General features: G+C 37.9%; 1 protein-coding gene and 1 non-coding gene across 2 annotated transcripts in view; one reads left to right on the top strand and one right to left on the bottom strand.

Annotated features, from left to right (window-relative positions):
• The window catches only part of LOC115506398 (oxygen-regulated protein 1), a 51,990-nt gene extending 41,998 nt beyond the window's left edge, over positions 1 to 9,992 (top strand). The window contains exons 2-4 of the mRNA XM_030304384.1: positions 305 to 940; positions 1,762 to 1,933; positions 4,366 to 9,992. Of these exons, the coding sequence (XP_030160244.1) occupies positions 317 to 940; positions 1,762 to 1,933; positions 4,366 to 9,992 (6,423 nt within the window). The 5' untranslated portion in view covers positions 305 to 316. The remainder of the gene's footprint in view (positions 1 to 304; positions 941 to 1,761; positions 1,934 to 4,365) is intronic.
• Positions 9,993 to 10,788: 796 nt separating this feature from the next.
• TRNAR-UCG lies at positions 10,789 to 10,873 on the bottom strand. Its single transcript has one exon. It is a non-coding gene; the product is annotated as a tRNA-Arg (tRNA).
• Positions 10,874 to 15,700: the final 4,827 nt, after the last annotated feature.

Raw genomic sequence — 15,700 nt, 5'->3', positions numbered from 1 at the left:
TCCATTGCATGGCTGTATATATAATTTATTTAACGACACCCCTACTGGTGTCTTTAGATTGTTTTCATCTTTAAATTACACATATCCTTATTTAACTGTTTTACTTGTGTCTTTTTATTGTAAGCCCCTTACAAGTTATCATTCAAAATAGGCAAAATAATAATGAATAATGAATGAATACATGGATTCATGAAATCCTAGGAACAGCCTAGATACCTACAACTATAATTAGATTATATTTGAATTATCATGTATTGTTTATGGTGTTGTCACTGTCGAGATGAATAATTTTTTCCCTTTCCAGGTCTCGGCCAAAATGAGCGAAACTTCTTCCACTAGTTTTTCCGTGATTCATCCAACCTCTTCTGAAGGTCAAGGTCCTTCTCCTCGCCATTTGAGCGTCATGCATCCTGTTGTGGCCAAAAAGATCAGCTTCTACAAAAGCGGAGACCCGCAATTCGGTGGGGTCAGGGTGGTGGTCAACCCTCGTTCCTTTAAGACATTCGATGCTTTGCTGGATAACCTGTCAAGGAAGGTGCCCTTACCTTTCGGGGTGAGGAACATCAGCACCCCTCGGGGAAGGCACAGCATCACACGCCTGGAGGAGCTGGAGGACGGAGAATCTTACCTGTGCTCCCACCGGAGGAAGGTGCAGCCGGTGGACCTCGACAAGGCCCGCCGGCGCCCGCGACCCTGGTACAGCAGCCGGGCCATCAGCACGCACGCGCACAGCTCCCCACCCACGGCGCCCGCCGCCGCCGCTCCCGGCATGCTACGCGCGCCGCGGAGGCTCGTGGTCTTTAAAAATGGCGACCCGAAGACGAGGCGCACGGTCGTTCTGAACCGAAGGGTTACCCAGAGCTTCCAGGCCTTCCTGCAGCACTTGATGGAGGTCATGCGGTTCCCGGTGACCAAGCTGTACGCCACGGACGGAAGGAGGGTGAGTGTTCAGGTGCTTCTCACGTCTGAGCTCCCGCCGTGTGGGACGTGGAAGGAGGCCCTGGAGAAGGAAGGCTTCTTGTGCCTGTGTGTGGGTATTCCCATCCTCGTGGGGTGGCGGGGGCTCACCTGGGTGCGTGGCCCCGTCGTTCTCTGGTCGGAATCCGAATCACTGCATTTCAGATTGAAATCTGAAATCGCTGCATTTCACCTGCAGCTGACAGCATGTTCCCCAGGCCCTTTTCTCAGCTGGCTCAAGGAAGACCTTTGGCTACAGCTGGATATTTTGGTGGCGAATGCAGAGGCAGTACTGCATACCTTTGAAAGGTTTCTTTGGTGGGGCGCCTGGGTGGCTCAGTGGGTTAAGCTTCTGACTCTTGGTTTCAGCTCAGGTCGCGATCTCACGGTTTTGTGAGTGAGCCCCACATCAGGCTCTGTACTGCAGGGTGGAGCCTGCTTGGGGTTCTCTTTCTCTCCTTACCTCTCTCAGCCCCTCCTCTGCTCTCTCTCTCAAGGTAAATAAATAAACTTAAAAAATAAAAAAAAAATTAAAATGAATAAAAGTCTTTAGTTATAGCAGAAGACCAGAAGACCGGTATCTTTGGCTAGTATGCTGGCTCAGTAGGATGTTGATTTAACCACCTTCACCTTGATACTTGGTAACTTTGTATACAGTATTGATGCCTAAGGAATGCTTGGTGATTATCTCTTTCAAGCCCTGAAGGCTGTTGAATTGATCCCTTCTGCTAGAAAATGACCATATGAAAAGAACAAAATTTCATGTTGTTCATGTAAGGACCTTAACTCTTTGGTTTCTTCTAGGTTCCCAGTCTCCAGGCTGTGATCCTGAGCTCTGGAGCTGTGGTGGCAGCCGGAAGGGAGCCGTTTAAACCTGGAAATTATGACATCCAGAAGTATTTGCTTTCTTCAAGATTACCAGGGGCCTCTCATCATGTGTATACCAAGGGAACTGCTAGGTCAGAAAGAAGAAAGAGTAAGTCACTTAAATATGTAGCCCTTATTTTTAGCCCTGAAGAGTGTGTGTGTGTGTGTGTGTGTGTGTGTGTGTGTTTTAGCCACAATATTAAAAAAAATCCATGCTTAAGTGGCCAATTTCCTTCATCACATGAGAGAAAATGAGGGGGTCAAAAACATTCTAAACTGGAATTGGTCATATGAATAGTTGGAAAGAGTCATAGAGATTGTATGATTCTTTTTTAGATTTTCCCAAATCGATCAATGATATATTTGTTTAAATTGATGAGGTATGCTTTATTTGGTGGGGGGGGGGGGGGGGCATTTGATACCTAGATAAAGAATAAAAATGGCAGCCTTTCTTGATTTGGAGAGGAATTCTATGGAATTTGTAGAAGTGACATCTCTGGTTGTTGTAGAGATTTTTGCAAATAATACTATGTGGCATCATAGCTGAGCTCAGCAGGTTAGTTGAGTGTATTTTCAAAAGTCTCTAACTACATATGAAGTCTACTTTCTGAAGTTATTACGGTAAAAATTACAGGTCTCATCCATTTTTTATTTATTAAAAAAATTTCACATAGTCAATTCACGCTGGTTAATAATAATCCAGGTTGACAATTCCTTAGGAAATGCTACACAATATCGCATTATCCTTTGGGTAGGGGAGAGGAGGGTTTATTGATACCCGAGTGTGGGATGGGCTATAAATTCTCTATGAAGGTGTGGCTAATTGTATTATTCATTGTGCTCAATATTTTAATCTCATTATTCATTGTGCACAGTTTTTTTTAGCGCTTTTGCTAAGGAACTGAGTGCCATTTATACTTAAATTTTGGGTTTTATGTAGGCACTGAATAATACACTCTTTAAGTAGTATTAATCCCTCCACTAACATGGGTGAAACTCATCTATTAGGGGTAAACTCAATAGATATCTATTCATGTTTCTATTTTGTAGGCATTAGCTGCCAGTTGTCTGTTAAGCATATGGTAGTACTATTTCACTGTGCTCATTTTACTAAAATTATTTTATTATTTTGTGTTTGATATGGGTTGCTGAATATGATTTTTGATGGTGTTAGGGAATCTAAGGGTTTTGGTAAATTTTATTTTAAAAAGTTGTAAGTGGAACATTTTTATTTGCAATTTTGGTAAATGTATACCAAAAATAGGAGAACATATTTTAGGTTTATACTCTGAAATGTTAAAGGTATTTAATTGATGCCAAGAATATGCAAATGTATGCAACCTGCTTGTAAGAATTTGATTGAGTTTAAGAAGCATGAGTACCAAAGTTGTCTTTAGGATGCACATTAAAAATATAACCAGATATCTGGATCTTTGTCATCTCTATTCTCTTTTGTGCCCTATATCAAATCAATGCACTAGTTATACAAAGGGAATGCTAAATTAATAATTATTACTTGATTAGTCTTGACATTTATTTATTTGTTTATTTTTGAGAGACAGAGAGAGAGAGTCTGTATGTAAATGGGGAGGGGCAGAGAGAGAGGAGACAGAGAACTGTCAGCATAGAGCCCAAATGCAGCGCTCGAACTCATGAACTGTGAGAACCAAAAGTCAGGTGCCAAAGTCAGATGCTTGACTGACTGAACCACCTAGGTGCCCTGATTAATCCTGACTTTTAAATAAAGTCTAAAAATGTTTTAGCTTTCATAATGCTATAGTGCCTCTCTTGGAAATACAAAGACAGGAAAATAAATATTACTGTAACTTTTTACTTGCTTTGTTTGCATTGGTAAGCAGCACTTTGTTAGACTCCAATTTTAGTACTGGTAAACAAAACAACAAAACAGAATCCCACAAAAATCTTTTTTTTTTGTTAGAATATTTAGCAATTTCTACTTTATACTTATTAAAATTGCGTAATTAAACTAATTAAAATTAAAATTCTGTGAATCTTGTTATTTTAGTAGGATTATAGATTTTCTTTTAAAAAATTTTTATTTAAAGTTTATTCATTTATTTTTGAGAGAGAGAAAGAGAGAGAGAGAGAGAGAAAGAAAGCATACGAGTGGAGGATGGGCAGAGAGAGAGGAGAGAGAGAATCCCCAAAAGTCTCCACACTGCCAGCATGGAGCCCGATATGGGGCTCGAACTCACAAACCATGAGACCATGACCTGAGCTGAACCAAGAGTTGGATGCTTAACTGACTGAGCCACCCAGACACCCCTAAAGGTTCTCGTTTTAAAAGTAGCTTGTAGAGATGCACCAGATATTACAGTGACTTCGAATTCAAATAACAAATGAATACATAGAAGTGAGAAACCTAATAATATCTTACTATGAAATTTAGAAAATGTGGTATTTTTTATGCTAATTATTTTTTTCTTTTCTTTCTTTGCTGCCTCTTCTATTGGATATTTATAACTTCTCTATCTTCTACACTTTGATGTGGGGCATTTTTTACTCTCAAAATCTTGAAAGTGAGCACACATGTGCCTTCAAGCCCAAAGTCCCAGATTTATTCTGTTTCTTCCAACAAAATGCATAATAGTGATTGCTACTCAGACCATTCTTTTGCTTCTGAAAATTACTTGGCCTTAGAAAAAAAAGATTCTCAGAATTTATTGATATATCCTTCTGAAGATGATATTGAGAAATCAATTGTTTTTAATCAAGATGGCACCATGATAGTTGAGATGAAAGTTCGATTTAAGATAAAAGAGGAGGAAACCATAAAATGGACCACTGTCAGTAGAGCTGGTCTTTCTAATAATGATGAAAAGAGTGAAGTAGGCAGTTTTCCAGGAAGAACAGATGATTGTTCCTCTGGTTTAAAGATTGCAGCATGCTCATTGTCTGCAGATGTCTCATCTCTGAGGAAAGGCCATGATCAAGAGGGCAGTTTGGCTGAGGAGATAAACACTCAAACGACAGCTCGAGAGGCTGAAACTTGCACATCTGCTAGTTGGGAGAATGCTGCTATGGACACAAACACCATCCAGGAAACTCAGGATCAAGTGAAGCGTCATTTTTATCGGCCACCTACACCTGGGCCAAGGAGGGTGAGACAAAAGAAATCTGTGAAGGGGCGTGTGACCTTGGTATCTGAAACTGAAGTTCAAGAGGAAATGATTGGACAGTTTTCCTATAGTGAAGAAAGGGAAGACGGGGAAAACAAATCTGAGTATCACATGTTTACACATTCCTGCAGTAAAATGTCATCAGTATCTAACAAACCAGTGGTTGTTCATATCGATAACAATGAGAAGATAGAGGCATCTTTAGAAAGGAAAAAGGAAAACAGACCGCTCAAGTCAGGTGCAGTACATGCTGATGTTGTGGAAATTACAAGTGAAAAGGTGTTAGAGATGTCTCATAGTAATGGCTTGCCACAGGCTGCATCGGAACATTCATTTGTGGAGGAAGGTATAGTTAATAGTGTAACATCAGACACCAAAACTAGTATCAAAAACTTAAGACCTTATGGTAACACCAGTGATAGATTCGGTCCTGTTTTAGCAGATACAACTCATTCTTTAAGTAATGACTCTGGAACTGACATAACTATTTTTGAGACCCCAGCTTCAGTAGGGTCCTCCACTGTCACCACAAGAATTGACAGACTAATTAATGAATGTGCTCAGCGTGATTTAACAAAATTTCCAGCAAATGAAAAGCAGATTTCATCATCTGCTGCCAGCAAAAAGAAGATGAAATGTCAGCAACAAGTGATAAACTCCAGGCATCAGGATGGGAAGGTTGTAACCAAAGCAATTCTTAGTAAGAGTAAGAGAACAAACAAAGGAGGTAGAATTGTACAGGAAATCAGATTAAAGGATTCACACGGTTCCCTTAAAAGGGGAATACTTTGTGAGGAAGATCTCCATGCAAGTGATATGGTAATAGAATCAAATTATTCTTGTTCCAAAAGTGATCTCAGTCCTGTGAATCCCAAGAATATCCACGTACAGAATCCTATGAAAGTTCAAGGACTTTTAGTCAAAAGAAAATCCAGACCACTAAATAAAGTAAGTTTAGGAAGACCTGCAAAAAATGAAATTGGTCAAGGAGATAAAGTATTTCCCTATAATGACTTTAGGTGTTGCAAAAATAGTTTTGGAGATCAAAATTTATTTCATGTGTTTAACTTCCTTGAGCAAAACCCCAATGCTTTTTGTGGACCACAGGCTCAAGCAGAAGTAGCATCTTGGTATTTGAGAGGAATGACAAAGAGAAGTGTAGTTTCAAAAGTTAATAATTCACACATAACTTTGAAAACTCAGAAAAAACAAAAAGGAGATAAGTTGAAATTAAGTACTGCTATAAGTAAACAACATGCTACAACCAGGGCAAATTCCTTAGCTTCTTTGAAAAAAGCTGTTTCTCCTGAGGATTTTAGCCATCATTCAGTTCAAAATTATATACAGAGATGGTTGCAGAACATAAATCCACATCCAACCTCGCAACCTAGAAAATTAGCTCCAGTGTGCAAAAAGGAAAGGAGTGTGGTAAGTTGTAACAATGGTAGTTTTGCAGAAACGAATTCCCACTCAAGTTCTGGAAAAGGAAATAATTCTGTTAGGGAAAGTAATAAACACGTAAGTAAAAATGCTGGTTTGGCAGGAAATAATCTAGGTAAAAAAATAGGTAAATCTTTTGACAAAGATACCAGTGAAGAACTTACTGAAGATCCCTGTGACAGCCAGGTTGAATCTCTGAATGATGCTTGCTTACTTCCCTTGAATGAAAATTGTGCTGTGTCACAGTCAGCTATTGATGATCGTAATACTAAAATCCAGGTATGTGCTAAAAACTTAGGACCAGAGGTAAGCCTTGTTTACCAAGAAATAAACCTAGCTACAAAAAGACACAGTGTGGAGGCTGCTATTCAAGTAGATCTTGTAGAAGACACTTCAAAAGACCTCTTACCAGTCCTGTTGCTTCGCCAACTGCAAGCTTTACTTCCTAGTATTCCTAAGACTCAGAATGGAGTTATTCAAATGCCAGGTTCACTTACAGATACTCCCTTTCCTTCCCCAATATCGAAGTCATATACCAATGTCCTTCTAGCTTGGCTTCTGGTGCTAACCTTAAAGGGAAGTATAAATAGCTTCTGCCAAAGTGATGCTCACAAGACTACCACCAGAACTTCAGAAATACTTGCATTATTAGAAGTCCTAAAGCATACTGCCATCACAGAGGAAGCTGATGACTTGGAGGCTGCTGTTGCCAGTTTAGTGGAGGCCACCACAAATCACCTTGGACTTGCTGAGAAAGAACAAGATACGGTTCCAATAGGACTTCCTGCAAATTGTTCCACACCCAACATTCAGAGAGTTCCTGAGTGCACTGAGAATGAAAAAACACAGAAACTCTCCTCTATAGATGGAGGCTACTCTGCCAGTGAGGACCATGCCTCTGAAGTCTGTGTTTCAGAGGTGACTTACTCTACATGTGAGATGTGCACTGGGAATAAGTCTTATCCTCCAAAAGAGGCTTGTAACCTCAGTGACGTTTTTTCACCTATTGATGGCCATACCGTAGATCAGACCTCCATGAATAAGGCTTGTCTCCTAGGAAAGGTCTGTTCACTTACTCATGCTCTGTCTTCTGATAAGGCTTGTGCTTATGAGGAAAACCGTGTTTATGAAGCAGCTTGCCCAATTGATGAGGCCTACATTCCCCCAAAAGACAACAATACCAATGACTTTTTAAATTCCAAAGAAAACACATGTACTGATAATTTGGAATTGACTGAAGAATTACAAAGAGTCGATGAAGTTCAGAAAGACCTAACTACTTTGGCAGACCCTGGCTGTAAACATGGCTTTAATACATTGGTGTCACACCAAAATATCAGCAATTTAAGCCACCGTGGCTTTCCCCTAAATGAAACCGAACCAGAATTTGATGAGGAACATAGCTCTCTGGCTGAATTTAAAAATTATTCATTGAAGAAATTTCAGGGTCGAAATGCATATGCATCCTCTGATAAGGAAGACTCAAAGACGTCTGAAGAACCAGGCTCAATAACCAATAGCTTGACATCCAGTGAAAGAAGCGTTTCAGAATTGGAATCTTTTGAAGAATTAGAAAACCGAGACACTGATATCTTTAACACAAAGATACATGCAGAAGAACAGGCCACTGAAGAGTTGATCCAAAAAGAATTCGAGGCTAGTAAAAATTTGGAATTGGTGGGAGTCTCTCGCAGGAACATTACAGAAGAAGAAAAAAGAAGTGGTGTGATTGGTGAGACGGTCAGTAGGAGGCTGGAAACACCACCATCTTTAGTTTTTTGCTATGATTCTAAGCAAAATAGTGAAAAGGAACTCAATGAAGGAGAAACGAAAATGAGAGTAAAAATGATGGTGAGAAGCATGGAAATTGGAAGTTATTCAGAGTCCTCTCTTGATTTTAAAAATTGCTTCACAAGACCAGTGACTTCTGATTGGTCAGACTTTAGACAGGACAGTGAGAATGAACAGCCATCCAGTCATGGCCCCAATGGCAGTTGTGAGGAGATCGCCCAAGAGAAAGAATACAATAAAGGGTTTGTTAAAAGAACAATTGAAAAACTTTATGCTAAAGGGGAGATTATTAAACCATCTTTTTTTCCTGGGTCTACACACAGATCTCAGGTTTGTCCTTATAATTCTATGGAATTTCAGTGTGCTAGGAAAGTAGGTCTTTATGATTCTGAAGGTCACTCATTTGGCTCTTCTGAACAGGTATCTAGCATTTCATCTGTGTTGCAGAAATTTCCAGAAGAAGGCCAACTTAAATGTGACTTTAATGGTGTGAGGGCCAATTATCATGGGGGAGACATTGTAGGACGTGGTACAAAACAAAATGATCATCACAGACTTGTCAGAGATCTGGAGGAAGGAGTACTGATTGATAAAGGCAAGTGGCTTCTGAAAGAAAATCATTTGTTGAGAGTATCATCTCCTGAAAATTCTGGCTTATGTGGCAATGCAGACACCACATCAGTGGATACTCTACTTAATAACAGCACTGATGTACCATATTCACATTTTGGAAATTTGGCCCCAGGACCAAACATGGCTGAGCTATCCTCTTCAGAATTGGAGGAACTGACTCAGCCCCTTGAACTGAAATGCAGTTATTTCAACATGCCTCATTGTAGTGACCCTGAGCCTTTTTGTGAGGATTTGCTAGATGTTCAAAATAGAACTTGTGCCAAGGAGAGAATGCCCAATGATCATGCAGAGGAGAAAGCTAGTCATAAGTCAGAAAGAGTATGTACATCAGTCACTCAGGTCTTCACGTCAGCTGGTAGCAAAGTCCATCCTGTCTCTGATGATACTATTAAAAACCAACCATTGCCTGGTAATAATGTAATTCATGGTGCACTTCAGGAAGGGGACTCTCTGGATAAACTCTATGCTCTTTGTGGTCAGCATTGCCCAATACTAACTGTTACCATACAACCTATAAATGAAGAAGACCGAGGATTTGCATATTGCAAAGATTCTGATATTGAAAATTTCCTGGGTCTCCATTTGTGGATGAAAATACACCCATATTTGCTACAGTCGAACAAAACCGTGTTTAGAGATAAGAACGATAAAGCAAGTGGTAGAAAAGCATTTATTGATAATGCCATTGATGATACCTTTAATCGGTTTTATTTTAATAATACATTTGACTTGATGGATAAAAGGAAATTAAGAAAATTAAAAAGGATTAGCTCCTTGGACTTAGAGGAAGAAAATAATTTGAAGAAATTTCAATTATATTTAAAGAAAACGTTTTGTGTGAACTTCTTGCACCCATCATTGTTGGTTGTAGATATTGTGAATTCAAATACACAGGACCCCAGCAGTCAGACGAATGAAATCTTTCAAGTAGTTGATGAGAATAACAACTTATTAAATAACAGATTCCAGAACTCAAGAACAAATCTCAACCAAGCAGTAAGAGAAAATATCAACTATCATTTCTTTGAAATGTGTGGTCAAGCCTGCCTATTTTACAAAGTTGAGACACCTTTAAATATTAGCAACAGAAATATATTAGAAATATTTTATGTATTTGAGGATGAAGATCTTTTCATTTGGGAAGAGGAAAACCAATTTGACTGATCTTGAAAGCACTGATGAACAAGAAGATTTATAATTTTAATATCAGCGCCGCCTTTTCCCCCCTCATAATATGATGAAACACAAGGGATGGATATAGACTAGATAACCTCTAAAATTTCCCACTTCTTTAAAATGAGCTTACTCTAGAAAGCTTGAAGTTGGATAATCTTGTTTGACTTTAAGTATTCCACTGTTCTTTATTTTTCCAAAAATAACAGACTCAGTTTTTATTGGTATTTTTGAATTTTCTGTGTGTGTTTTCCCTGAGTGTACATAATTTCCTGTAACTGTGGGTTTTCTTCTAGGACATCACAAATGTCCTAAGGACAGGAATTATATCTTTTTTCTCTGTTTATATTGTCTGTTTTTTTTGTAAAATGTATATTGGTGAATAAAATATATTGGTGAATAAATGGAATAGTCTTAGCCTCAAATGTACTTCCTTTATTAATTTTAACTACTGATTTAATAAAGGTATGATTGTAAGGTTTATACAACATTCTTGTAAGTTTCTTGTGCCAATGTCTTGAATCTAATTTCCTGGGAACATCTACCTAATGAACTTGTGAGCATTTCACTGGGACAGAATTAATCGCTTGTTCTCATGATGAGAAAAAGATTCTTTACTACTATGCTTCTTCTTTATTACTTTGCCTAGAAATTATAATATATATATTTTAATGTTTTTATTTATTTGTGAGACAGAGAGAGACAGAGCATGAGCAGGGGAGGGGCAGAGAGAGAGAGGGAGACACAGAATCTGAAACAGGCTCCAGGCTTTGAGCTGTCGGCACAGAGCCTGACATGGGGCTTGAACCCATGGACCGTGAGATCATGACCTGAGCCGAAGTCAGATGCTCAACCAACTGAGCCACCCAGGCACCCTGAAATTATAATCTTTTATACATTAGTAAAATGTCAAGAAATCCAAGTAAATCAGAAAAAAAAAAAACAAGGAAAAACTTAAAGTATGCTCTGTGAAGAAAAATTAAAGGAGCTGGAATGATTTTAACTTGGAAAAGAAAAGAGAAAGGTGACTTTAAAATTCTCAGCATTGAAGAACTGCTGTGAAGAATTTGACATTTTTTTTTATGTCGAGCTGCATAAATAAGAAATTTAATTAGATATGAATAAAAACATGTCTAGAAGGATAAATAAATTTGATTAGACTATAAATTGCTTGTTTTGAATACATGGGGTATTTTGCCTGGAATTTATCCAGGGAACCTTTTAAGTAAAATTCCTTACACCTAATGATTATATGATGGTATAGAAACAAGTCTTATAAATCATTGGAGTCTATGTTTCTTGTCTGAAACTGACTCAGAGTAGAACAGTTAATGTTTTTTGGAGCCACATATGGAGGTGCTAAAATAAATTTGGCATTGAGTAATTAAAGGTAACTAATTACATAAAAAAATATCAGTTCAGCGTGAGTCATAAATCCATAAAAAATATGAGTTGCTATTTATTTCACCAGATAAAGACTGCCTCTACATAGAGTATGCTTTTTTTACATTAAGTGATAATGCTTTTCCCATTGAAAAGTGAAAGCTGTGGTGTTACGTTAGCTTCGGTAATGACCAGTGAGAATTTTGTTGACATAAAAGGGCTGAAATTGTGGAGAAATAATAGGGGAGAAGAATTCATTTTGTGCGTACTTTATAGTAGTGTCTGTGGTAGTCTTACAGATTTATTAAATGTAATCCTTCCTCATAAAGACTGTGAGTTTGGCTTTGCAATTCCCTTTTTATAGGTGAGAGAATCTAGAGCAGGCAGGTAAAGTATTTTCATCAGTGGTGCACAGTATCATGCCAGAATTTGAACCCAGACCTTTGTGCTTGAAAATCTGCTACTTTTACTACACCTTTGTTCTTTTTATATGAGGAAAGAGTGGTGAAATGTTTAAAAAATTATTTAGTGCTCTCCCCAAAGAAGAGAGAGAAGGAAATTATTTTTCTCTTTAATTCAGAAAGAGAATGATATTTAGATGTATCAAGGAAATTGGGGAAATCACAATAGCTGGGAACTTTTGGGAAAATATGGCATGTAGCATATGATTTTTAGCGGTTTTACTACATACGTTACATTACTATAATAACACTACCGGCTGGGCCCAGATGATATTGGGAAAAAGAAGTTGAGAGTGACATACATGAATTGGTAATGCACGACTGGATAATGTTCTTATTTAAGATAAATGGGTTGATATGCATTGAATTCTGAGATTTGGAATCGCATCTTATGTTTCTCTCCCAGTTCTAGCATGTTGCGTGGAACATGGTAAGCACCTAGTAAATGTGTGTTGGATGGTTACAGAATGCTATTTCTTTACCCCTTATCTTCAGATCCACACATGTAGGGAGATATGCAAAGAGGCTGAGGGATAGAACTGAGTTGTTTGTATTTTATGAAGCAATATTAAGTCATTAAAAAGGTCCGTGAAAGTGATTTTTTTCTTTTAACATTCAAATGATTAAACTTTTTTTACACGAGACTTGCATTGAGAGGTAGAAGACTAAATGAAACTTCAGAAGAAATTTAAGAATGTTACACCAACTTGGCTTTTGCTTTAAAAATGAAGTGCTAGCCTATTGTGTTTTGGAGAATACAGCCAAGTTCAGAATCTTGGAATCCAGGTGGAACGGTGTAATTACTGTTTATGCCCACAAGATGTCAGCTGTGCTATGCTTTGCCAGCAGCTCCGTTGCAGCACTCAGAAGGAGGCTTGCAAGGCCAAAGGGAGTGCATCCAAGACTGGGACACTCTCTGGGCAGTTTGCTTCTGCTTCAAGGAAAACTGAGGATCCATTTGTGCAACTCCCCTCCCCCACAAGTCTTAAACCCAGAGGGCATATCAAGAATCAGAATTAGAGGAAATATTCTGTTAGTAGCAAGGAGCTGAAGTTCAAAAGTAGAGGCGATATTAAAAATGCAACCTGTGCAAGAATCGTCAGAGTTGATCCCAAGGAAAGGTGAGTTTTGAGAGAGTGGGGACAGCCCCAAATCCGAACTCAAGTTGAAACTAAGTTAATGAGTCATTGGTTCAGTGATTTCTACATGAAGTTTTCAGATATCTTCATCTTTCAGTGACATAAAGCACATGTCCCGTTTTCAGGGTTTATATTGAGGTTTCAAAGCCATGTTTCATGTTTGTGACACTCATTTTGTTAGTTTTCTCATCTGTAAAATGGGACCACCACTTTAAGGGTTTTATGACGTAGCTACCTTACAAGATTGTTGTGAGAGGATCACTTCAGGGAATGATTGTAAAAACGTTACAATGTGCTTAATACATTTTAGCTGGTCTGTTTTTTATTTACAATTTAAATTTTGTTACCCTTTTAAAAAATTGAGGTATAGCTAACACACAATGTTATATTAGTTTCAGGCACACGACATAGTGATTTGACAACTCTATATGCTATGCTCTCTAGAAGTTGTAGCTACCATCTGTCACCATATAACACGATTACAATACCACCAACTGTATTCCCTGTGCCGTACCTTTTATCCCTGTGACTTATTCATTCCATAACTGGAAGCCTGTACCTACCGCTCCCATCCCATTTTGCCCCTCCCCCTCCCCCCTGCCCTCTGGCAACCACCAGTTTTTTTGTGTGTTTACGGGTCTGTTTCTGCTGTTTTGGCTTGTTTTGTTTTTTAGATTCTACATATAAATGAAACCATAGGGTATTTTGTTTTTCCCTAACTTATTTCACTTAGTGTAGTGCCTCCCAGGTGCATCCATGTTGTTGCACATGGCCAGGTCTCATTCTTTTTTATGGCTGAATAATATTCTGTGTATGTGTATACCACTCCTTTATCCATTCATCTGTTGTTGGACATTTGGATTATTTCCGTATCTTGACTATTGTAAATAATGCTGCAATAGACATAGGGGTGCATATATCTTTTTGAATTACTCTTTTTGTTTCCTTTGGTGGCATTACTGGGTTATATGGTATTTCTATTTTTAATGTTTTTGAGAACCTCTGTAATGTTTTCCACAGCAGCTGCACCAATTGACATCTCCACCAGTAGATGGGGGTTCCCTTTTCGCCATGTTCCCTTCGCCACTCGAAGGTTCCCTTTTCGCCACGTCCTTGCTAAAACTTACTTCTTCTTTTTTTAATACTAGCCATTCTGACAGGCACGAGGTGATGTTTCATTGTGGTTTTAATTTGCATTTCCATGATGATTAGTGATGTTGAATATTTTTCAAGTATCTGTTGGTCATCTTTGGAAAAATAACTATTAAGGTTCTCTGCCCATTTTTAATCAGATTATTTATTTTTTTGGTGTTGAGTTGTAAGTTCTTTATATGTTTTGGATATTAACCCCTCATTAGATATGTCATTCGCAAGTATCTTCTTCAATTCACTGTATTGCCTTTTTTTGTTGTGTTGATGGTTTCCTTTGCTGTGCAAAACCTTTTTATTTTGGTATGGTCCCAATAGTTTTTTGCTGCTGTTTCCTTTGCCTGAGAAGACATAGCTAGAAAAATGTTGGTAGCAGCGATGTCCAAGAGATGAATGCCTTTTTTTGGTTGTTGTTTTGTTTTAAAGGAATTTTATGGTTGCAGGTCTCACGTTTAGGTCTTTAATACATTTTTAGTTTATTGCTATGTACTGTGTAAGAAAGTGGTTTAGTTCCATTCCTTTGTATGTAGCTCTCCAATTTTCTAACACCATTTATTTAAGACTGTCTTTTCCCGACGGTATATTATTGCCTCCTTTGTTGTAGATTAATTGATCATATAGGTGTGGGTTTATTTCTGCTCTCTCTATTCTGTTGTACTGATCTATGTGTCTGTTTTCGTGTCAGTACCATACTGTTCTGATTACTGTAGCTTGTAGTATATCTTGAAATCTGGGATTGAGATACCTCCAACGTTGTTCTTTCTCAAGACTGCTTTGGTTATTTGAGGTCTTCTGTAGTTCCATACAAATTTTAGTATTGTTCTCGTTCTGTGAAAAATGCTGTTGGTATTTTGATCGGGATTGCATTGAATCTATAGATTGCTTTCAGTAGCATGGACATTTTACCAATATTAATTCTTCCAATTCGTGAGGATGGAGTATCTTTCCATTTGTTTTCTTTCATTTCTGTGTTCAGTGTTCTATACTTTTCAAAGAATAGGTCTTTCAGCTCCTTGGTTAAATTTATTCTTAGGTTTTTTTTTTTTTTTTTTTTTGGTACAGTTGTAAATGAGATTGTTTTCTTGATTTCTCCTTCTGCTACTTTGTTACTAGTGTATAGAAATGCAACTGATTTTTGTATATTAGTTTTGTATTTTGAAACTTCAGTGAATTCATTCACCAGTTCAATAGTTTTTTGTTGGAGACTGGGGTATTCTAAATATAGTATCACGTCATCTGCAAATAGTTACAGATTTACCTATTATTTACTTATTTGGATATCTTTTATTTCTTTTTCTTGTCTGACTGCTGCAGCTAGAACTTTCAGTACTATGTTGAATAAAAGTGGTGCGAGTGGACTTTATTGTCTTATTCCTGATCTTAGAGGAAAAAATTTCATGTTTACACCATTGATTATGATGTTAGCTGTGGGTTTGTCATATGTGGTCTTTATTATGTTGAGGTATGTTCCCTCTAAACCCACTTTGTTGAGAGCTTTTTTAAAATTAAAAAAAAAATTTTTAACATTTATTCATTTTTGAAACTGAGAGAGACAGAGCATGAGTGG

Source organism: Lynx canadensis, chromosome F2 (genome assembly GCF_007474595.2).
Source record: "Lynx canadensis isolate LIC74 chromosome F2, mLynCan4.pri.v2, whole genome shotgun sequence".
Classification (NCBI taxonomy): domain Eukaryota; kingdom Metazoa; phylum Chordata; class Mammalia; order Carnivora; family Felidae; genus Lynx; species Lynx canadensis.
The sequence above is the reverse complement of the archived record's forward strand: the minus strand, read 5'-3'. Positions and strand labels throughout refer to the sequence as shown.